The 24,079-nt window shown below is 33.3% G+C and overlaps 1 protein-coding gene across 3 annotated transcripts; it reads right to left on the bottom strand.

Annotated features, from left to right (window-relative positions):
- Positions 1-5,386: 5,386 nt before the first annotated feature.
- On the bottom strand, positions 5,387-23,310 carry LOC130816020 (uncharacterized). Of its 3 annotated transcripts, XM_057682591.1 has the most exons (9): positions 22,999-23,310; positions 16,548-16,642; positions 15,586-15,650; positions 13,822-13,865; positions 10,316-10,393; positions 9,267-9,420; positions 6,419-6,586; positions 5,805-5,864; positions 5,387-5,735 (listed from the first exon to the last, which is right to left on the bottom strand). In XM_057682591.1, exons 1-9 carry the CDS (start codon positions 23,121-23,123, stop codon positions 5,628-5,630), a joined length of 897 nt encoding a protein of 298 aa, XP_057538574.1. In that variant the 5' UTR covers positions 23,124-23,310; the 3' UTR covers positions 5,387-5,627. The 3 variants fall into 3 exon arrangements, with proteins under 3 accessions (XP_057538574.1, XP_057538588.1, XP_057538581.1); XM_057682605.1 differs by lacking the exon at positions 13,822-13,865 and having other exon boundaries at positions 22,999-23,046; XM_057682598.1 differs by lacking the exon at positions 15,586-15,650 and having other exon boundaries at positions 22,999-23,031.
- Positions 23,311-24,079: the final 769 nt, after the last annotated feature.

Raw genomic sequence — 24,079 nt, 5'->3', positions numbered from 1 at the left:
AAACATAATATTAAACTTGGGCCTTCTCATATATTAATGCGGGTTCCGGTCTACGATTTACGATTTTCACCAGACCGGAATTTATTACGGTTTTCCGGTCTGGGCTGGTCTGAAAATTTTAAAACCGAGACCTGACCGGAAACCGTTTTAACAAAAACAAAAAAACCGAACCAGATCAAATACTTAAATTACGGTTTAGACCAAACTCTATTCAACCCTAGGGTCGGGTACCCGACCCGGATTATATTATTTTTTAAAAAACTTTACCTGCCATTTAGGATGTGGGTCAGCGGGTCGGCAGGTCAGGGCAAGCAGGTCGGATTTTTTGAACACCCCTAGTTGATGGGATATGTATGTAAAGACAACTAATATTTATGCAATGTTCAACTTCATAATCTTGAGAAATAATTACAATTTTATTTAGCTTTTTGAAGGGTCCATTGACAATAAACTGAAAGAAAAGGTTGGATTATTAAAAAAAAGGTGGGATTATTGGCAAAAATGGGAAATAGATTAGATTATTATAAAGAACGAAGAAAATGAGAGGTAACCTAATATAGCAGGTCAACAAACTGAAAGTAAAGGTTGGATTATTAAAAAAATTTCAAAAGGTGAGATTATTCATAGGTAATTGAAAATAGATTAAATTATTCACAATAATTTCCTTATGTTTAACTTATCTTTCTACTACTTTTATTCATTTTTCACGATTTCTCACCATTTATATTATAAGCTAATTTTATAAAACTCTAAAGTCTGATCATTTATTCTATGAGCGAGATACGCTAGTTACGATAACATACTAATTTTATAAAGCAAGGGGAATATATATATTTGCATCTCCATTGTTGATCCATTGACCAAAACTTCATCATCATTTATCAAAACATTATATACTACTCCTTCCAACTCAATTTAATTGTCCCTTTTGGTTTATTAAGAAAATAAGGAAACCACCTAGACTCATGTACAATATTAAATATTTTTAATATATTAAGAGAATAAGGGGATAATCTATAAATATAGATTTAAAATGAAATTGGAATTATAAAAATGAACTACTAAAATAAGAAAAAAAAACAGCTAAAAAATGGAAGAAGTATCAAAAGTGAATCATATATTATATGTAAAATAACAACCTTACAAATATAATAATGTAGACATCATAACATCATGAGAAGTAATCGTTGATTTACTCAAATATTATACCCGTTTTGTTTTTGATTGGTTGGTTAATTGGTTTTACCGCTGAGAAACTGACATGTGGTGATGATGGATATGTTGTGGAATAACGATTGAGATTAATACACCAAGTGGTGGGTAGATCAATTCATCATGAGGTAGGAGAAAAAAGCTTCTCTACATTTCTCACACTTGCTAATGACATGGCATCCTGCATGATTCAGCGACTCACGCCGACTGCGCAGAAACGACGCTTTTGGAGTCGACGGTTGTTTAACTACTCCTGCCACATCAGCATTATAAGACTTTTGTGGGACCGACGTTGAAGGAATAAAATTCTTTCTTAAGAGCTTTTCACTGTTATTGAAGTTGTAGCCGCCACGTGGTGTTCTGTCATTAGGTGATGCAAATGAGAAGGAACGAGGATGATGACATGGAGTTTGTTTTTCGACTCAGATACCAAGGTTTGACGGAATCAAAGTGGTGAGAAACTGTGAAAGAGAATCGAGAAGATGCACTTGAACCGAGTTTGACGGTTGATGGGTCGGACCGGAGAGAAGCGGCTCGAGGGTAGACCAAGAAGTCTTTGTATTCTAGGGAGATTGAACTTTCGAAGTCTGATGAGGTTACTATTGTGGTTACGCTTGACAGCTCCACAAATGGACGTAATCCCTGTAAAAATAATCTATGTTAAATGTAAATATTTAATTGGTATAATTTATAATTTTATCCAAGCACAAATAGTACATATATAGAATTAAAATAATATAAGTAACTATTGAGAAGAAACTTCTTTTATACTATATGTTTAGAAATTAATAAATAATAAATTGATATAGTTAATGATATATTTTCTTATCCCATTGACATTGCATAATTAATCTCAATTATGTGAGAGCTTTTACATTACAAAAAAAATTGAGATGGACACATTCTGACGCCAAGGTCGGCTACGGGCTTTTTCCGTCTCCATCCCGTAGCCATCCTGTCCAAAACATTGGCTACGAGCGATTTTCATCTCCATCTCATCACCATTATGTCCCCAAAAGTGGCTACGGACATTTTTCGTCTCCATCCCGTCGCCATTAAAATTCAAATTCAAAGTAAGAAAATGAACGTTGGTCTATAAATTCTGATGCAATCATTTGGTTTTGTATTCGAAGTAAATTGTTTGTTCATCGGTTTAGTTTCAGTGCACATATATTTCTATTTCCACAAAAAAATTGTTCTTTTTTGATTTGAAAAATAATACTGCAACAAATTCCAGGTATAATTTTTTACTATTTAATTACTTTAATTTTTCATGTTTATTATTGTTTAAATTTAATTTGTTTTCCTACTTAGGTACATAAATATTGTTTAAATTTATTAAATAATATTTATTGATTATTATAGGTTATTTGTTATAATGGCGGATGATGACGAATATTTTTTATACAATTGAAGTTGGATGTATAAAAGACAATTTGATGATAGGGCATATAATATAAAATTCTTGTGAGGAGTAGAAGCTCTTTTGAATTTCGCTATCTATAACACCCCGTTAAATTATCAATTAAAAACAATTTTAATTATTAATAAATAATTAGTCGATTAAATATATTAAATAATTATTCGTGTATACCTTTTTTCTACACGTGTTTTGTCGCGTAAAAAGTTTATCGCGTAAAGATAACAACTAAACCGAACAATAAAGTAATTAAATAATTTTTTTTTTAAAAAAAAGGAAAATTTCAGAAAGTGGCCGGTTGCTTGGGATGAATTGAGGGGAATTGTAACTCCTCCCTAAATGCCCAATTAAGTGGTATTAAGGCTAACTAATTAAGGGAAGATTTAAGTGTGCTTAATTAGGCTTTGAAGGGTCAAAAGACATTTAAAATTCACTAAAAATATTCAGAAATCTTCTTCTCTATTTTAGATCCATTTTTTTTTTACCATTTTAAAGAAAAAGAGAAAAGTGAGAAAAAAATCTTGAGTGTTGTTTTGGGTGTTCGATTGGGCAATTTAATCCTTAATCCTTGAAAATTGTAAGTCCATGATTATTTTACAAAATTTAAATTTGTTAAAAAAATGTTGTTCATGATTTAATTATTTAACAAAATTTAATTTGTTAGAAGAATTATAATCATGTGTTAAGTTTATACAGTTTTTTTTTATGATTTATAACTCTTTAACAAAATTTAATTTGTTAGAAGAATTATATTCATGTGTTAAGTTTATACAGTTTTTTTTATGATTTATAATTCTTTAACAAAATTTAATTTATTATAAGAATTATATTCATGTGTTAAGTTTATACAGTTTTTTTTATGATTTATAATTCTTTAACAAAATTTAATTTGTTAGAAGAATTATATTATATATATATATATATATATATATATATATATATATATATATATATATATATATATATATATATATATATATATATATATATATATGATTTATAATTTAACAAAATTTAATTTGTTGGAAGAATTATATTCATGTGTTACCTTTAGATGGTTTATTATGATCCATATTCATGTTTAGTTTTCCGTGAGTTCATAACCTTTTAACAAAATTTAATTGTTAGAAGGGTTGTGTTCTTACCTTTAGATTGATAAAGTTATATATATATATATATATATATATATATATATATATATATATATATATATATATATATATATATATATATATATATATATATATATATATAATCCTAATTTTTTAACAAAATCTTAATTTGTTAGACGAGTTATGGATGAAATTAAAATTAAGTGGGGAACCATTAACCGAAAATAAAAATAATGTAAGACATACCAAAATAAAAAATGTTACATATTCAAAGTGACGTAAAAAGTAAATAAATATTGAGAGTGTAGTACAAACACCAAGTAAATAAATATTGAGTGTATTACTAACACCATTGTAGAGATTGAGGCAAAAGGACACTTATGCGACAACAAACACTTTGAAGTTTTAGAAAAAGAGTTAATAAGTCAAACTTTGGTTTTTATAGAGTTTAAAGTAAATTATTACAAATTACAAGTGATTTGAGAAGCAGCATGATTAGAACTTAGAAGTCTAACTCCGTTCCTACTAAGCCGTGGACCCTAAATAATACTCTCTCTGTTCTTTTAAGTTTGTCCAATTTAAATTTTCTACAAATTTTAGCTTGATATTATGCTGAAATGACTTATAAGATGTGTTTGGCAAATGGGAATAGAAAAGTTCAGCCTTTTAATTGAGTTGAAGCTAAAAATACTCTCCTTACTTATTACTTTCTCCATTTTTACGCAATTTAATGTGTTTGTCGAATCGTTTATATTTAAAGTTATACATAACTAAAAATTATAAAAATTTGATACTATGTTTTTGTCCAATAAAATAAGATCTCACATGACTATGTTTTTGTCGTATAATAGCCGAAATACGTAAATTAACATAAAATGATAAATAGTGCAAAAGTGAGTTTGGTGTAAGTAATATGAGACGGAGAAAGTATGTTAAGATTAAAAGGTTTAAGTCTTATAATTGAGAATTAGATCTTATCTCAGTCGAAAAAAGTATTATATTTTTTATAAAAAATCATGAAATCAAATCTCACCCTTCTCCTAGTCCTCAACCTATCTATAGTCCAAAAAAAGGCTTATATCTTAAACCTTCTTATGGACTGTAACAAAAAATTAAGGAAAGTTATCGATGGTAACTCTAAGTTTTTGCACTTTATTATGGCACTTCTAAGTTTTTTCGATTATCAATGGTATCTTCGTGTTATTGAGCGTTTTACAATCATATCCTTTTCTAATTTTTTCCGTCCAAGAACTTTTTTTTCTTTTTCATTTATTTTTCAATTTAAAACAATAAAAAAATAAAAGAAAAAGAAAAAAATTAAACGGTTTTGAACAATTCTGGACGTAAAAAATTAGAAAATGATACGGTTGTAAAACGCTCAATAACACGAGAATACCATTGATAATCGAAAAAACTTAGGGGTACCATTGATAAAGTGCAAAAATTCAAAGAAATTAATAATTTTCCAAAAATTAAATTCTTTATTCAACTAAAAAAAGGGAGAAAGCAACCCATAAGGACACCAAAGCCATAACACCAGTTACAAGTTACAACCAAGATTTTTCCAACTACTAAATCAGAAAATGGATTTTAGGACTGCCCAAAACCCAGCCCTCTTTCTGTAACAAACCAAACATGAAAATTTGACATAAATTTGTTTCATCTGAGATGCCCAAAGCCTCATTGTGGAGACTGGAGAGGGTATGTAATTTCAATAGGAACATACTTTTTTACAATTATTGTACTTCAAACAATTAGATGTTTTCATTTTTGATAGACAACAAACAATTTACACGATAAAGCTCATGCACGCTACAACGCCAGATATCATGTTTAATAGCGGGTTTTGATGATACATGAATGACTGGTTGCGGACTTACTAATCATAACGCTGAAAAACTGCGCTCCGAGACACTAGGAAGCCAATTTTTGAAGTATGCCTGGCAATCTGCTTCAGCCGGAGAGATTGCACCAAGGGGAGTAACTGATATCTGAAAACAAGCATAAACATCATTAATATAGAGAATGATAATGGAACATTGAAGAAAATGCTCACGTACGTATCCTTCTTGCAGAGATCGTATGTCCTTATCTGATTCATCAATCGAATGTTCTAACGCCTACAATAGGAACACTCTCAGTTAGCAAGTTATATAAACTTCTGAAAATTCAATAGATGATTCAAGGCAATAAGTATGAATTTGTGATGAAATTAGATGATTTTAGGTGATATGCAACACGCCTCAGCATTAACTTGCAGATATTGCATCGATAAAGGAAAGGATATCAGATTCAATTTTGTGAATTTCTCAATTATGCAAATAACGTCATGAAACACCATTAGTACATTACATCACCCCCAATATCAAGTGTCTCCTGGAATATGAAATGGTAAAATGTATGCAACATACCTTTAATCTCTCAAATATGCAACATTAGTACATGACTAGCCATGTCGCCAACTGAGCTAATGTTCTGGATGAAACTAGTGCTTAAAATTCAGCTCAGCGAATGAAATAACTATGGTTTGTTGACCCCTAAGATCATTGACCCCGAAAGTCATGTGCCATGCACCAACTTGGTGTTGAGAGAAGATGAAGAAGAGATATGAACACTCTTTGACATGGTAAGTTTTCTCTCATTTAAGAAATGAAGACAAGATAAGGAAACATACCACCCTCCTGAACAACAATTGATCCTGAGACATTGCCGATGAATTATCGTCCTGTGTTGAATCCATGTCCATTTCCATTGCTGATGTCATTTTTCCTCGTTCACCGGATGTAACTTGCTTCCACCCCATTCTGTAAATACTTTTACCCTGCGATGTCAATCTGTAACCCTGCCCAAACAAATAATGATTCATACATTGATCAAATTATTAGGCAAGTTCAATTCTCAATGAAAGCTGTAATATTCCATATTGAAGAAACTGAACAATACTGGTATTTTGTGCCATGCTAAGAAATCAGTTCCAGTGCCCTGAAGAAATAATGATTCATGTCCGACATATAACAATCAACTGATAGAATCATGGAAGTGTAAGAATCTTTCATAAACTATTGTGCAGCTAATTTAACAGTAGCAATGACCAATGTTGATCATCACTCACCACAATAACAAGTTTTGAAACGCAACACCATTTATAGACTAGTAAGATTCCTGTTTGATTTCTCAGAGAAAAATATTTTCAGATAAAGGGAAGCACAAGGAAAAGTACCGATGTAGTATAGGTAGTAGAAGAGTTTTTGCAACCACAAGCAAAGGGTATAAATTCATGGTATAAGCTGAAATAATCACATTAATTCTCGAAGAGTACTCCAGGCTGAAGTGGATGGGGGAGGGGTAGAGGGTTGTGAGCTATTCAATTGATTCCTAAACTACGGAAAAAAACTTCGTCTTGAGACAGCTATGATGCAGGGATAACAGTACGGAATACTACTTGTCTGTGCGCAATGAGAGAACCGTCACATTGCTCGATATTCTTATTGCACTTGCAAGTTACAATGCTAACTTCTGGGACAAAGTACAAACAACGAATCATCAATATTCATGAGCATATAGCATCGACAAACTCAAAATGAAACTATATACTCCCTCCGTCCCTTCTTTGTCTGTAGCCACGCATCAACGAGAATGAGATGTTGATGATGTAATTTTAATAAAGTCAACTAAAGGGTAAAGAGAGATGCAACAATGCCAAAAAAACAACAAAAACAACAATGCCAAAGCTTTAATCCTAATATGGAGTCAGGATATAAATAAAAGCAAAACAATGAGGGAAGCCGTCACTGACAAAGATTATAACTTTAACCGACCCCATCTAACACAATAAATTTCAATGATCATCAACATATATTCTCCTCCATTTATTCCTATATATTTATCATACGCTCCTAGATATCCCAATCGAAGGTCTCATTCTTCACTCATGCTATCTAGATCATCTTCGCTTACCTTTTCCTCTTATAATCTCCTTTAAATTGTTCAGATCATTGTGAAAAAAACAAGGCCACATTGCATCCCACCAGTAGTGTTACAAAGGTTTTCAAAAAACAACAAACGTATTCCGCGTTGTAAAGGTCTGAAAAAACCGTGTTTTGGTCCGTATCAAGAGATATCTCATGCTTTTGATCCATATTTAGGCGTTGTGATAACCGCATCGCTACCGCTACCGCATCACCATTTCGTTGCCACGATGGCAAACATACGACATTTTTGCACTATGCTTTGAAACACATAATTTTTCAATCTTTGCAAATGAAAAAAACAACATAGACATTTTACTCTCGAGGATGAATAAAGAATAAATGATGGTGAGATAGAAAGTGAGGGTTGATGAGACTAAGGTACAAAAAGTTCCAAATAAAGACGGAGTATTAAAAAATCAGTAAGAAATATAGAACATTGGAGCTCAGAAGACTTAAAAGAGGACGACGAAGACTGAAGAAGACTAAGAGGACAGGAGTGGAAACCAATATGAAGCATCTAGACTTACAAATTGAGATGGTAAAAAATTATAATGAATAGAGACTTGGAATCCATGTGGACAACCATCAAAACTGATATATTGTTTCACATAGCATCTTTTGTGATTAAAGTTTTGCCATTATTGTTGATAATGTTGATATAGATGGTAAAGTATTAAAATTAAAATTCTCTAAATACCAACAAAAAGTTATTTCGTATTATATGATTTTAAATATCATTTATGAAATTAGGAACTTCGATATTAATTTTGATTTCAGCTTTCCACAACTAAATGTTGGCAACAATAACGCCAAAACCTTAATTTTTGGGGTCGGCTAATTAAAGAAAAAGATCAATTCTATTGACCACCCACATGAATTATTCTTCTCTATTCATTATGATTTTATACCATCTCCACCTGTAAGTCTAAATCCTCTATATGCTTTTCTACTTCCACCCTCGAGGTCATCTTTGGTCTTCCTCACCATTTTTTCCACTACTAAATGGATTGGATCTATTATACAATCAGATTATTTTCAAATAAAATACGACAAATTAGCAGCACAAAAAAGGAATATAGAGGGATGAAAACAGTGAAACTCAAATAACAAAGATTTGGACACAATTCATTAGTTACCAGTGGTATTCTGACGAAGAAATTTTATTAGTTGGATTTCCACAAATGCACATGCATACACACACACACAAGTAATTAATAAAGAGGATTTATACAAAAAGTCTAATAAATGCGTATTGATTAGTCAATTTCCTATGTAATAGAAAACAAGTTACATAAGTCTTTGTAATGCAGAAGCAAGAAAACACAAATTCTAAGGGAAAGTAAAAAACAAAGCATTACAAATTTCCAACATAAATATGCATTTTTATCACTAAAATACATAACATCCACGTTAAGTTCTAAAGAACATGATTGCAATTTCTAGAAATATAATAGAGATTGGAAAGTATCGATAGAAAGGTTCAATGAAAAAATCATCTACTCTCCATGATAAATCCAACGTCGTTTATTAACCATTAGTTACATTAAGTACCTTGTGACACCGGATATTTGTTGGCAGATCTATATTCAAAAAGCATCTTTGTGGATAGGTTTTACTTTTTATCTCAGCTAACACAGCATTTATGATTGGTAAACACGCCTGAGCAGCTAAAGTATAATCATCAATATTACTCACACCACCAACCCTATACATAGATTGGTAAACAAATCATCAATACAAATCATACTTTTCACCGCCTATGATAAAACATGTACATATTGTCAACAAAATAAGCACATAATGTCAAGAAAATGAGAGCAAGAACCAAATACAAATAAATTTTAAATTGTTTTACTCTAGAATATGCTTCCTACTTGTATTTAAGCAACATGTGACACGGGAAGAGGGAGAAAAGGTCAATCCTTTTGTTCGAAAAGTACTAGTTACTTGTATAAGAAAGAATATATAAAGCCAAAGCATACAGTAACATAATATTGAAACCAGAATTTAAATTGTAATCAACTTATCTTCGTTATAATTTTCATTATGAGAAATCCACAAAAGCATATCTTTGATATAATTATGTTGGTGAAATGTATGTAGGATAGAAAATGGACTGCGGTCTAGTACAAATGTTGAGTATGACTCCATGGTCAGAAAATTGGATAATAGAACCAACCATGTTGAAGAAAGAATCCTCATTTCTCATTGTCTGCAAACAAAGGGCACTTACTAATGATTCAGGTTTGAATACAATTTTCCACAACAAACATGTCCTAGCAACTGAGATTCTAGACTATTGAAATTAACAATTCAACATGGATGAGTTTCCTCACAGTATAGTTCTCATATATCATTTGTCTAAGAAAAACAAGATTCATTAGATGTCATTGTATTTGTTTGATGCATATCGATTTGAAATTTTACACAAAGCTATTACTAATGCGAGACATAGTGCATATTGTGGATGGTGTAATAACACTTAACCAAACACAGATAAGTCAATACTCATAATTAATGAGTTAATAAGCTTTCTCTATTAGTACGAGAAAATTTTCACATAACACAAGAAACAAGAGTGCGATATTTCAAGTACTCACCAATCATATGAGATCGATATTGCTGGTATATTATTGAAGAATGCTTCTCGAGCCCCAGCGACCGTCCCAGAGTAAACACTGATGGTAAATTATGAGGTCAGAAAATATGATCATTACTAGGATATCAAATGGTTTAGAATTATTCCAGCCACCATTCAGTTATATCACGACAAAGATAAATTTTGGGTTTTGGGTTTAATCCAACTAATTTACCATGTCCAATCAAAGAGTCTCCTCATAAAGCATACGACAAAATCATATATTGCATCATAAACACAAATGAGAAGATGTCCAACACATTGAATCATCAAACTATAAGAAAAAAAACGTATTTCAAACTAAAGGCTTCACCTCATGTAACAAAAACAAAGACATGTAAACTAATTCTCACTGTCCAAGTCAAAACAGGATCAAAGGATATACTGAAATGGAAGGTCAACATGACATCTCGGTCTATCATAGAACAACCAATGAAAATATTATGAATATTTTGATAAATCCCTAAATTAGTAGTAGGATGTAGAAGGAAAAACCAAGTGATGGTGAAAACTGATAAGTGAAATCAATCTTCAATGGAGTGAATAAAGAACTTCATGAGCTTGTACCCATAGGACACCATCACATCAGTCACAAAAAGTGGCAATTAAAAGAATATAAGCACTAAGAAAGAAAGAGCATGTAACTAAGATTTTCACAAGCTGAAAGTGCATGTAGATTATTAATAGGTCTCTTTTAGGATTTCTAATCCCTAACTTGTACTTTTGACAGTTGCCTCTTAATAAAATTTTCTTTATATATTTTTCAGAATAAAGGTGTTCCAAAACATAACTAAAAAAAATGATGGGTCGATGGCCTATTGTTGAAAAGCATGTGGAAGAAAACACCCATGAAATCCATAATTGTGATTACAAAACACTGTCAATTCTGAGATATTATTTCTAAAGTTGGATAGAACTCACTATCATACTATAGTCTATAGGTGTATAATGTATAACCATTTCAATTTGGTTCATTTAGATTGGAGCTCATCATCATTCATACTTTCTTACTAATAATATATAACTACAAGTCTTATGTAACTTCAAAAGTGTTGGTCAATACGCCTAATAATATTCCACATAGTTTGCACAACATTTATCCCTGGTTTAGTTTTAAATAAACTATTCCCTCAGTCCTACTCATTTTGCATTAATTATCATTTTGGTTCGTCCCACTCATTTTGCATTATTTCTATTTTTGGATAATGGTCCATCACTTTCTTTTAATCTCATCCACACATTTTTACTCTCTTTTAATTACATCTACACAATTCATTGTCTCTCTTCATTTATTACCAACATACATTATTTTCTTTAATATCACTATATTTCTCTTTGATGCAGATTAAAGGAACGAAGTAGTATATGCGTGAATGATTTTCATTACTAATGTAAATTAAACTAGTCATCTGTTCTCCACTAATCTACTCAAGCCTAAATTACAAAAAATAAGATTGCAAATAATACAATAAAAGACCTCCAACTAGGGACATACTTAAAGAGTTGTCAAGATAAAGTAGAAATCAGATGGAAGAAAGAAAAAGACCAATAATATAACGAGAATTCTTCAAAAGAAACTAAGGAGTACAAAGAGCCATTGATGTTGGCCCAACATCCTCATTTTCGCTCTCTTTCGGATAAAAATGGAATGATGAGATTAGAAGATATCAACTATTAACCATGCCTATTGTGCCGACTCATGGACCAAACATGTGAGTGTTCAAGCCACTACTTAGCTTTAGGCCATGTCATGCCACCTGTTTAGAAGGATAGGCTACACGAAATGTAGATAACTCAAAATAACATAAAGGATAAAGAATATTAGATTGTATAGCCTAAAAATCCTTCAAAATGAGAAAACACTCTAACACTTTGATGTAAAAAACATGCTAGGTTCCCAACCAAACAAATAAGTAATTAAAATCTTATACTCTAATGACACCCTATATACTTGTAAAAAATAAAACAAAAATGCCAACCGAAAAAATCATTAGAACTTTCATCTTCCTTTTTAGTGACATACGCATATTCCCTAAGCCTTTCCTTATCTCCCTTCTAGATTGTATCTATGATAAATTAGAGCCTTAACTCCAATGCGTCATTGTGAAAAAATATGTTTACAATCACGTAACAATCGCAAAGAAACTTTCGCAGTCAATTCGAATGGTTTCACAAATGTCTCACAGTCATGATAAACTCAAAAACCTTTGCAACATAAATCGCAATGTTGGATGTATTTTGCACTATGCATTTAGTGTTCAAGGGTAGAGATGCACAGATTTTTCCTATCTTACCTATGTTTTCCTATAATTGTGTCCTTTTCAGTCTTGCATGTTATCTAGACAACTCTACAACCTCAAGGGTAATCTTCAATCTCTTTCACTTGAAAATTTATCTCTTAAATAAGACTATCCATGTTACTAAATATCGTGATAGTTTTCAAGGTGTTACTATGGGTACTTATATACCATTATACTCTTGCATTTACTATTTCCAAGGCAACAAAAAAATTTAAAAAGAGACTTCTTTGATCTAAGGCATAGTCCATCACTGGACCAATAACATATAGGAGAGTTATTTGGGTATGTTTCAAAAGGTTGTTAAATTAACAATTTCCAGTGATATGACTTGATAAGATAAATTCACTTAATCAGGGGTATCAATGTCGAAAAAATCAAACCTATTAATTCTAATGTGTTTATCAAATTGATAAAATTGTATTCAAATAAAAACCAACCTAGAAACATAGAGTTAATAACACAGATCTCACAAGTTTTCTCAATAAGGAAACTCCAAGCTCAAAAGGAAAAAACAAAACTCTTAAAAATAAAGTTAAAACCTAAAGCTTCGTAGAAACAAATTCTTATAACTTAACTCAAGAAACACAAAGCAATTTTTTTTATTATAAAGCCAGATAGGAAAACTAAGCATTATAAATTTTACTAAACTAATTTGACTTGTCAACTATTTTAATAGATAAAGATAAAAATTAACCCCTAAAAGAATAGTGACTCATCCTTAAGATTTTGAACTCTCTACCAAGTAGTAATAATAAACACTAAAACAGACAAAATGCATAAGTGCTTCTGGTGTCACTCAAAAAAAATCAAAACAAGGCATAATAAATCCCAACACTCGTTGAGTGATGTATAGCATCACCCACTCATTTCCATCACAAAAAAATTTAATGAGCCCTAACATCTAATGTTGATTGAAAAGTTCAATAAGTCCACTAAAAATAACCCCCTAAGGACGTTTTCAATCTTTATATTAATGTTGTTGACTTGAGACAGAAATTTAAGCCCAGTCATAAAGCACAAAGAGAAAAGTATTGTAGTACACTAAAAGATAAACCTGACACCATACACTAGAGAAGTGATTCCTCTTGATTCGTTAGGTTTCAAAATTTGATGTGGTTTAAACTTTAATATTTTGAACATAATATTGAATATTTGAAACACAACTCACATATGATAACCACAGTTACTTCCCATATTTATACCACTTAATACCTACAAGAAAACAAAAGGTAGTTAGCAATTAGTAGTATATGCAATGTATGACTAGAGCACAAAAAACATGTCAGGATAAAATGTAAAAATATATAGGCCTTCTAAGAAGTACCTGCTAAATTTATATACTTTTATTTGTGCTGCCTAGATCAGATCCCAGATAGCTTATTACATAATACTCGTTACTAGCAAGAAATTCAATAGTCCTCTAAATCATTCACTTTATATGTTTGACTCCTGTTAGGTTGTAACTCTTTCTACCTCAAAAGTCCTTTAAACTTAAGCTAGTAGAGAATTCTCCACTATCTTATAAGTCATAACAGTATTCAACCTTACCTTCCACGTTGTTTCGCTTAGTTCAAATGTTTCTGGCATCTAAAGATCCTATAAGCTTAGTCACATAGACTATTAGAATTGAGCCCTTATTTCAATCTTGGTTTTTAATCAGTTAATCTCTTTACCTTCTATGAAAATGATTCTTGTTCATGTAGATTTAGTAGTTAGGAGCGTCAAATGAAAACTTGACCCATAGCCACCACACGTTAATTTGTTTTGGTTCATATAGGTAGTAGCAGCCAACCCCATACATTAGAATTGATTGTTATGATCCTTTTACCTTCTCAATATTTTTAGCTTCTAAAATTGCCTGTCTACAAATTCTTATTGACAAACCGAGAAAGTTATTATCAAAATTTGGGAGGTCAGATCAAACAAAAAGAAGATAGAGATATAGAAATTACATTTTAGACATTCAATTCAATCAATATCAAATGATACATAAGCTAAAGAAGTCAAATTTATATGAAGATTGCTTCAAATGCAACTTACCCACCAATCAATAAAGCAATAACATCATTATACTGTAAAATTTGAACACTAGTTAGGCTCAAAAGTGAAAATTAGAGGTTGTTTGTTTGACATAGAAAGTAAATTCCCATGGGAATTGTTACCTCCTAGGAATTCATTTTCTTTAGGAAAGTTGTTTGTCTGACAAAAGGAATTTTCAATACCATAGAAATTCCAAATAACCATGGGGTGGGTATGGAAAGTTAATTCTCATGGTTATAGTATATTTTGTCACACAACAACATTCAAATTGTCAACATCATGGTTATCAAAATCGCGATCTGGATCGTAGGATCGTACGATCCTACGACCCAGATCGATGCTAGCGACTAGAATCGTGCATAGGATCGAAATCAGTCAGGATTGTGCACAGGATCGGTCAGGATCGTTGGTGGGATCGATTAGGATCGTGGGCAGGATCGTTAGGATCGACTAGGATCGTTCGTAGGATCGGTCAAAACTACTAATTTAAATTTCTTAGGGTAGTATCTTTGTTCTTTTTTGCTTACTATAGTTTATTATTATATCCTTGTCATTTCATCAAGAATAGAGAAAAAAACAACATTAAAAAAGTAAGGTATGTATGTATTTTAAAATTAAAGCAAAATTTTAAGAAAATGTATGGGTTCTTAAATGCTTTTTGAAATTGAAAATGATCAAATAATAAACATACACATAATACAACTAGTTACAAATTTGTAGGATCGTCCAATCCTACAATCCAATCCTACGATCCAATCCCACCAGTTGATTTCGATCCTACGTAGAATCCCGATCCTGACAACCTTGGTCAACATTCTAGGAATTCTAAATTCTTATAGGACTTATGTGCAAACATACGACACCTTGTTTAAATTAAAATTGATAATCCTACCAAGTTTGGAATTGATGTAAACAGAGCATCAGAGACTCCCAAAGACGAACAATCTGCTGGAGTGCCTGAATGAAATATGCACCATGATCACGAATATTTAAACTGGCTATGGGAAAATATGTTTAGTAAGCATAAAATCCTACTATGGTCTATGAATGGTGAAGCAAGAAACATGACACATGAAACTATCAAAAGAGTAGAGCAAAAATAAACTCCATCAAAATTCATATCCACTTACAATCAGCTTCAATATAATATATTCCCTTTGTCCTATGAGATTGCAACTATTTTTATCCTTACTTTGCACTCTTTCTTTTTGGCAATAATCTAGATCCTTTACTTTTAATCTCATTTTACAAACTTATTCTCTCACTATGTCTACAAATTAACACCACACCTAATAAAAAAAGAGGTGGTTTTTATGGGAACAAAGGGAGTAACTGAGTAAGTATTTTACTTTCCTCTCATCATGGACCACAAACCATTACAATTACATTCCCTCCACCTTGTCCTCCCACACCTCCAGCTTTCTTTCTCCGCCACTTCTCTCTTAGATTCATGGCATGCAGGTATGACTTTTATAATGTTGATGGTGACATTGATGAGTCAAGATTGCAACTGCGGTAAGAAGAAAATCTAGTAGTGGCAATAAGGCGAAAAATAGTCATATGGTGGTTGATGGCAGTAACAAAGGGTGAATTGGTCTAGCCTTACAACTTTGAAAGGAAAAGAATCTTTGCGTTTTTCACTTGATGGCAATATCAAGCAAATTAAAACTTGACATCAACATCAAGATTTTTTAATAATTATATAAAAATGAAACAAAATTTTTTTTTAGTTTTTAGAAAACTCACAATTATATTGAACGTGACCTAAGAAATATTTTTGAATATGGTAGTTACATGAAAAATAATATGGCGTGAAGAACTGGTAACTGAGTGAAACAAAAGAAATAAACAAACCAGAAACAGAAAAAGCTGTTGTTCCCTCAATCTCCACTTTCTTGGCAAGAATAGGATGACGCCATGTGATCCCATGGCTAACAGCCGATTTTTCCCTGTAAGTGATTTACCAGTATTACATGCACATTCAAATTCAGTAGAACACTTCTCAAACTTTACCAAATATATAATTAAGCACCACAGTAGTATTCTTTAGTCCATCCAAATCAATAGTCAAAAGATCATAACCACGAACGCCAACCAGAGGTAAAAGGTAATAAATGAGCAAATTTGTGACCTCAAAGTTGTATCAAAGTGTAAAAGACCCTTTTTTGTACCATGAAGGTAACAAAGGATGCTCATAAGCTCTACCCAATGAGGAAGTATGGAATTACTTTGGCAACAACTTACGCACCAACCACAACACAAATGCCACTCGTGACCCCATGCACTAAACATGGAAGTAAGCTTACCTCAACCTTTTTTACCAGACTAATATAAGACCCATTGATCATACTTTCTATTATATGTTTTTTAGGCACTGATAAAGTCAAAAACATAGACCATTGTTAACTCAATACAATATTAAAAGTTGTAACAACTACCTTCATTTGACTAAACAGTAGAGATTAATAGATAAGTCCCAAAAATAAACTATCAGTGTGGATCTCTGACAATTGGATAAAACAAGGAGGGACGATGGGTCGGAGAATTAAGAAAAGGAAAGGTAAACATGCCCTTAATTTTCTTAGAGGCAATTTGGTAGGCTATTTTTTCAATTCAATTTCTTCTCTTTCCTTTACCTAATTTTACTACTCAAATCCATGTCCCAAGGGACTCGAGCATTCCCTTGAACTCCTTTGTATCTTTGACCACCTTAACACTACCCCAAACATCATTTACGCCACCATTTGTAACCTTTACTGCCGCTACCCATATCACCATTCTCTTGTATGACTTTGCGAACCAATTTGGAGTTCAATTTTCTATTATTATTTCTGTTAGGAAATTAGTCCGAAATACTCTTATGTAACTGCTTTAGTTGGTTAGTCCTTTGTTTTAGCTAGTAGTGTTGTTAGAGGGTAATTTCTTCCTGTAATTAAGGGAGTCCAAAACTGTTTTCTTTAGTATAAATATTTGTTAGGTTGTAACCAGATTTTAATATACAGTAATACAAAACAAAAAAGTTTACTGTTTATCTTGGTATCAGAGCCCCATCAAAGATTCCGGTGACTGGAAAAGACAAAAAGGGGTTTCATCATTTACCCAACACTTACCTGCAATGGCAAACACAGACCAACAAATCTCAAACCCCACTGAACAACCAGTATCCATGGGTCAATCACTAGAGTTGTTTCAACAACTAAATACCCGACCTATGGAAAACTCTAATACCTCTTCCACAGTTACCATAACCGAAAAATTAAATCAAACGAATTATACGAAGTGGTCAAGGCTTATGCATTTGGCCATTAGCGGAAGAGGAAAGCTCAAACACATTGCTGCAAATCCACCAGCCACTGATGATCTAAACTTTAGCAAATAGGCCCAGAACGACTTTATAGTAATATCTTGGATTGTTGAAAATATAGAAGCGGATTTGATAAATCAATACTTGGATTATCCGACGGCTAGGGATTTGTGGAAGGGCATTGAGTCGATGTATAATAGCGGACGAGATGGGCTGCAAATTTTTGACCTAACGGTCAAAGCCAATAACATCCAGCAAGGACAAGAGCCAATTGAGAATTATTATAGCAAGCTACTATCAATTTGGAAAGAGATAGATAGAAGGATGCCTAATCCCATGAAAGATCCGTAAGATATAACCATATATAATCAAATTATACAACAAAATCGATTATACCAGTTTCTCGCCGGGATTCATGAAACCTTGGACAAAGATCGCAGAGATTTACTCAATCAAGACCCCCTTCCCATTGTTGAAATGGCGTATGCAGCAATCGACGAGAGATTGCACGACGGGGCATAATGCAATCATCTTCAAACCCTTCATCAGAGGTTGAGTCCTCAGGAATTGGACAAGGCCTTGCGTCAAAAGGGCAAGGACAAACGAGCAAACCCTTCAATCGAAAAGGTGATGCCAAATCACAACTCCTGTGCACTCACTGTGGAGGCTCACGCCATACGAAAGAGGGATGCAACAAGCTTGTTGGATACCTAAAGTGGTGACCAGATTCTCGAAAAAGAGGGACTAGAGGTGAAGCTAAGGACTTCAGTGAAACAGATTTGAGCCGAAATCATCAAAGAAAGACTAGGAGTGCAGCAGTGGGGGAGATAAAGAAAGAAGAAATGGAGGACGTGCCTACTGAAGCTTCTGGAGAAGCTTTAATGGGAGTGCAAAACTTAGACCAAGGTGATATAGAGAGTTATAATGCCGGTTCCACTAACCTAAACAGGGGGAATTATGATGGCATTATCTCTCCTTATAATGGCATCTGCTCCACTAATCAAAAAAGAAAGACAAGTTTTTCAGAAATGCTTTGTAAATCCTAATAGTGCAACCTACCATACTAACCAAATCAAAGGAAATTTTTTGGTGAAAAGTTTGATAATCGTGCCCCACTTAGCTTTGCAAATCGTGCCCCACTATTTCCGAACCCAAAATCATTATGTGCTTTATCTCTTAGTTTAGCCCAGCAAACTACTTACTCTCCACATAGATATTATCCTAATTCGAATGGGTGGATCTTCGATTGTGGAGCAACTGACACCATGACAAATAAAAAATCTGATTTCGTAACCTCGACTAAACCCCTAAAAGCATTAATTAAAACAGCTAATGGGGAAGTTGAGAGTGTCGAAGGGACAGGGACTGTTAAAATTTCTCATTATTTGTCATTCTGAAATTGTCTTTTCATACCTAATTTGTCCTACAAATTATTGTCTGTTAGCCAAATGACTAAAGAACTTAATTGCAAGATTCTTGTGTTGTGTAGGATGCTCAAATAGGAAAGATTATTGCCCGTGGTACTGAGAAAGATGGTCTCTATCATTTGGACGAGGATATTCAAAAAGGCAATACAACTCTTGCTCATGGATCATTAGAAAGTCAGGCATGGACTTGGCAATGTCGTCTAGGTCATCCTTCGTTGGCAAAAAGTCACAAACATTCATATCCTAGTAGTTTTAATAAGATTGCTAAACCTTTTGTGCTTTTTCATTCTGATGTTTGGGGTCCTGCTCCTCAATCTGCGTCTAATTAATTCTCTTATTATGTTTTGTTTATTGATGATTGTACAAGGATGTGTTGGGTCTACTTTCTTAAGCACAAATCTGAGGTATTCAGTATTTTTGTTAATTTTTACAACATGATTTGTACTCAATTTCAAACTAAGCCTCGAATTCTTTTGTCCGATAATGGTATAGAATATGTTAATACTAACATAAAATCTTTTTTCTCTCAAAATGGCCTTATACATCAAACCACTTGCCCTTACACACCCCAACAAAACGAACTTGTTGAGAGGAAAAATCGAACTTTGCTTCAAATGACTAGGGCAATGATCCTCGAATCCTCTGTACCAGATTATTTGTGGCCTAAAGCAATTGCTACGGCTACTTACTTGACCAATAGGTTGCCCACAAAGAAACTTGAGTATCAAACACCTCTTGATTCTCTTGGAGCTCATAAACTTATACTTTCTTCTCATTATCTACCAACTCGAATCTTTGGGTGTACAGTTTATATTCATTTACCTAAACAATCTAGAGATAAACTTGCGCCTCGGGCACTCAAATGTGTATTTGTAGGGCATGGAGTCCATCAGAAAGGATATAGGTGCTATGATCCTATCCACAAACGAGTCTACACCACCATGGATTGTGAGTTTGTTGAAACCGAATACTTCTATAACCACCTTAGATATCAGGGGGCGAGACCAATTGACGATCTAAGTTGGTTAACTAGTCCATTTTTGACTAATTCTGAAGATCCTCCAGAGCAAGTGGGCAATACCACTGAAGGTCCCATCGTCCGAGAACCTGATCTTTCTCATACTATTTCTGAAGGGCTGTCTGAGCATCCTGAGCCTGAGATGCCTGAAACTATACTTCCTACGGCTGAGGTGCGTAACCAGTTTGAAGATATGGTTGAAACTAACTCTAAGATACAGGTACAAGAGGAAGAATTAGTCGTTCCAGCGGCACAAAGAACAACTACCAGGTAACGAAACATGAGGATCATAAATCAAGATATCCAATAAAGTGTCCTGCTAATTCTGATCAACTCTCCTTGAATGCTAAAATCTTCAACATTGCTCTTTATTCCTTTGCAGTTCCAAACTCTGTTGAACAAGCTCTTAAAAACAAGCAATGGAAGAAAGCCTTGGAAGGGGAGATCGAAGCTCTTCAAAAAAAATGGTACGTGGGAAAGGTGCAGATTACCATCTAGAAAAAGTGTTAAAGGATGTAGATGGGTGTATACAATCAAGTATAGAGTAGATGGGACGATTGAAAGATACAAGGCTCGACTTGTTGCAACTACCTAGACATATGGGATTGATTATTCAGAAACCTTTTCCCCAGTGGCAAAAATCGATACTATAAGAGTTTTGTTCTCGGTTGCTGCTAATAGAGAGTGGCCTCTCCATCAGTTCGATGTTAAAAATGCCTTTTTACATGGTGAACTCACTAAAGAAGTCTACATGGAAGCTCCACCTGGTTTCTCTCAGGATTTTCTAGAGGGAGAAGGATGCAGATTAAAGAAAGCTTTGTATGGCTTAAAACAGTCTCTGAGAGTTTGGTTTGGAAGGTTTACATTAGCTATGAAGAAATTTGGCGACAAACAGAGTAACTCTGATCTCACTCTCTTTCTGAAACGACGAGTTAAATTAATTACATGTCTTATCATTTATGTAGATGATATGATTATTACTGGAGATGACAGAGAGGAAATTAGTCAATTGCGAGGAAGGTTGTTCCAGGAATTTGAAATGAAGGATCTTAGAGAACTTAAATATTTCTTGGGAATAGAGGTATTTTGATCAAAATTAGGTATCTTTATCTCCCAGAAAAAATATGTTCTTGACCTATTGACAGAGACTAGAATGTTAAACTGTAAGCCCATTAAGACTCCTATGATGGTAAACCACAGGTTGCAAATCAGTGAGGATGGTACTTTTGTAGACTGTAGTAGGTATCAAAAATTGGTTGGGAAGCTTATTTATATCTCTCACACACGTCCTGATAGCGCATATGCAGTAGGAGTAGTTAGTAGGTTTATGCATAAACCTCAAGAGCAACATATGGAGGCAGTTTATAGAACATTAAGGTATCTTAAGGTTACTCTAGGAAGAGGTGTGGTGTTTTATAAAAATGGGCATTTGGATCTTCAAGTCTACACAGATGCAGATTGGGCAGGAGATCGTGACAGCAGGAAGTCTACCTCAGGGTATTTTTCAATTGTGGGGGGAAATCTGGTAACTTGGAAAAGCAAGAAACAAAAGGTTGTAATGTCCAGCGCTGAGGCTGAGTTCAGAGGCATTGCAAAAGGCATCACCGAGGCTTTATGGTTACGAAAACTTTTAACTGAGCTTGGCTTTCCTCCTAAGAAGATTTGTGCTGTTTTTTGTGATAATGACGCAGACATTAGTATCTCAAAAAATCCTATACAACATGACCGAACTAAGCATGTTGAAGTAAACAGACATTTTATAAAGGATAATCTAGAGGCGAAGATAATCAGCCAACCGTTTGTGCGATCGAAGAACCAATTAGCCGATATACTGACAAAAGCAGTTGGAGCTGTTCCGTTTGAAGATACTTTGAGCAAGTTGGGTGTTAAGGATCCTACCATCCAACTTGAGGGGGAGTGTTAGGAAAATAGTCCGAAAAATACTCCTATGTAACTGCTTTAGTTGGTTAGTTCTTTGTTTTAGCTAGTAGTGTTGTTAGTGGGTAGTTTCTTCCTGTAATTAAGGGAGTCCAAAACTGTTTTCTTTGGTATAAATATTTGTTAGGTTGTAACCAGATTTTAATATACAGTAATACAAAACAAAAAAGTTTACTGTCATCATAGAGTCGTACTTTTGATCTCTATTCTAATGCTAAGTTTTGAGAATTCTCTCTTAGGACCCCTTGAGCTATTTAGGTTATATTCCAAGCACCTTGTCGGAGAAATAAAGCTAAAGGTTCTTAGAGCCCTAGATGGAATATATCAAGTATTCCAATTTATTTCTGTATTTATTTTCATATTATATCATAGTTTTTTGGATGATTCATATCATTAATGCAATATTTGATAGAGGTCTACAAATGATAATTTCTTACTTATTCTTGTTATAAAATTTAATCACCTTTTACTTGGCATATAGTTTTGCTCTTTTGGACTTATGGTGCTAAATTCCCCAACAAAAATGTTAAATGATTCTCAAAACTGACAAGTATAAGGAGGCAATTGTAAATTCCATATTGAAGCTAACTGTAACGTTATAAAAGGGAGAAAACTCACGAATCGGGAGCACAGACAGTGACATTGTAAAGATTGGTGGAAACGAGGACTCGAACCAACGCTCGCAAGCCAGGAGCGTCGATGCCATCGTCATTCGTCACCATTATCGTAGGTCGATGATCCATTTCCGATGCCTAAATTTGGTAACAATGGCAGAATTGATACTATAATTGAGACAGAAATTATGAGCCTTTTACTTTGAAGGATGGGAACTTTCGGAATAGACAGACTAGACACTACTATGAATGATCCTTGCTTTTTAAAAGCAACGGAGGAATAAAGTGGAGTATATCCTTTACCTCTAAAAAAAAGTGGAGTATATCATTGTTGTTGTGATGGAACAATACTCTGAATGCATAGATTTGTGGGATTTATAGATTTGTGGGTTTCTATCTCTTTAAATAGTAATGTATTTGTCTCCTTACAACATCTTGCACTATATATATGTGCAAGATCTTGAATGCTGAAACAATGTAATTGAAGCTAAGACAAACGGATATAAGTTTATATACTTTTCTCCTCATATTCTCCTTACCTTTTAACACGTTATCAGCACTACATCTACCCTTAATAATCAAGAAGGTAATATTTAAAAATAAAAAAAAAAAAAAAAAAAAAAAACCTAATTAAGCATTTTTTTTTCCTTCATCGGTACCCACAAATGGACCAACAATCAAATGGTGTCAACATCATCATCCAAGGTGTTTCTAACACATTTTTATATTTTATAATTGAGCATAATTCCATACCCTTCACTACAAACCCAGCAAGGACTGATTTAAATCAGCTCCGACATAATAATCCCAATAATACCAATGGTCCACCTGTACCACCAACTCGTAATTCACATGTACGACCAACTAATAATCCACCAGTTCCACCGACTAATATTCCACCGGTACGGCCAACAAATAATCCATCAACACAACCAACTAATAATGCTCCAACAACAACAGCTGAAAATAAACCCTCATCAAGTAATAAAAGAACCAAAGATGATGAGGGAGGAACAAGTACTAAACGTTGCAAGATAAATTTAAATGACCCATAAAATAATTTAATTTAATAATGTCATTTAATC

This window comes from Amaranthus tricolor, chromosome 1 (assembly GCF_026212465.1).
Source record: "Amaranthus tricolor cultivar Red isolate AtriRed21 chromosome 1, ASM2621246v1, whole genome shotgun sequence".
In the NCBI taxonomy this organism is placed as follows: Eukaryota; Viridiplantae; Streptophyta; class Magnoliopsida; order Caryophyllales; family Amaranthaceae; genus Amaranthus; species Amaranthus tricolor.
Note: the sequence above shows the minus strand (reverse complement) of the source record. Positions and strands in the feature narration are given on the sequence as shown.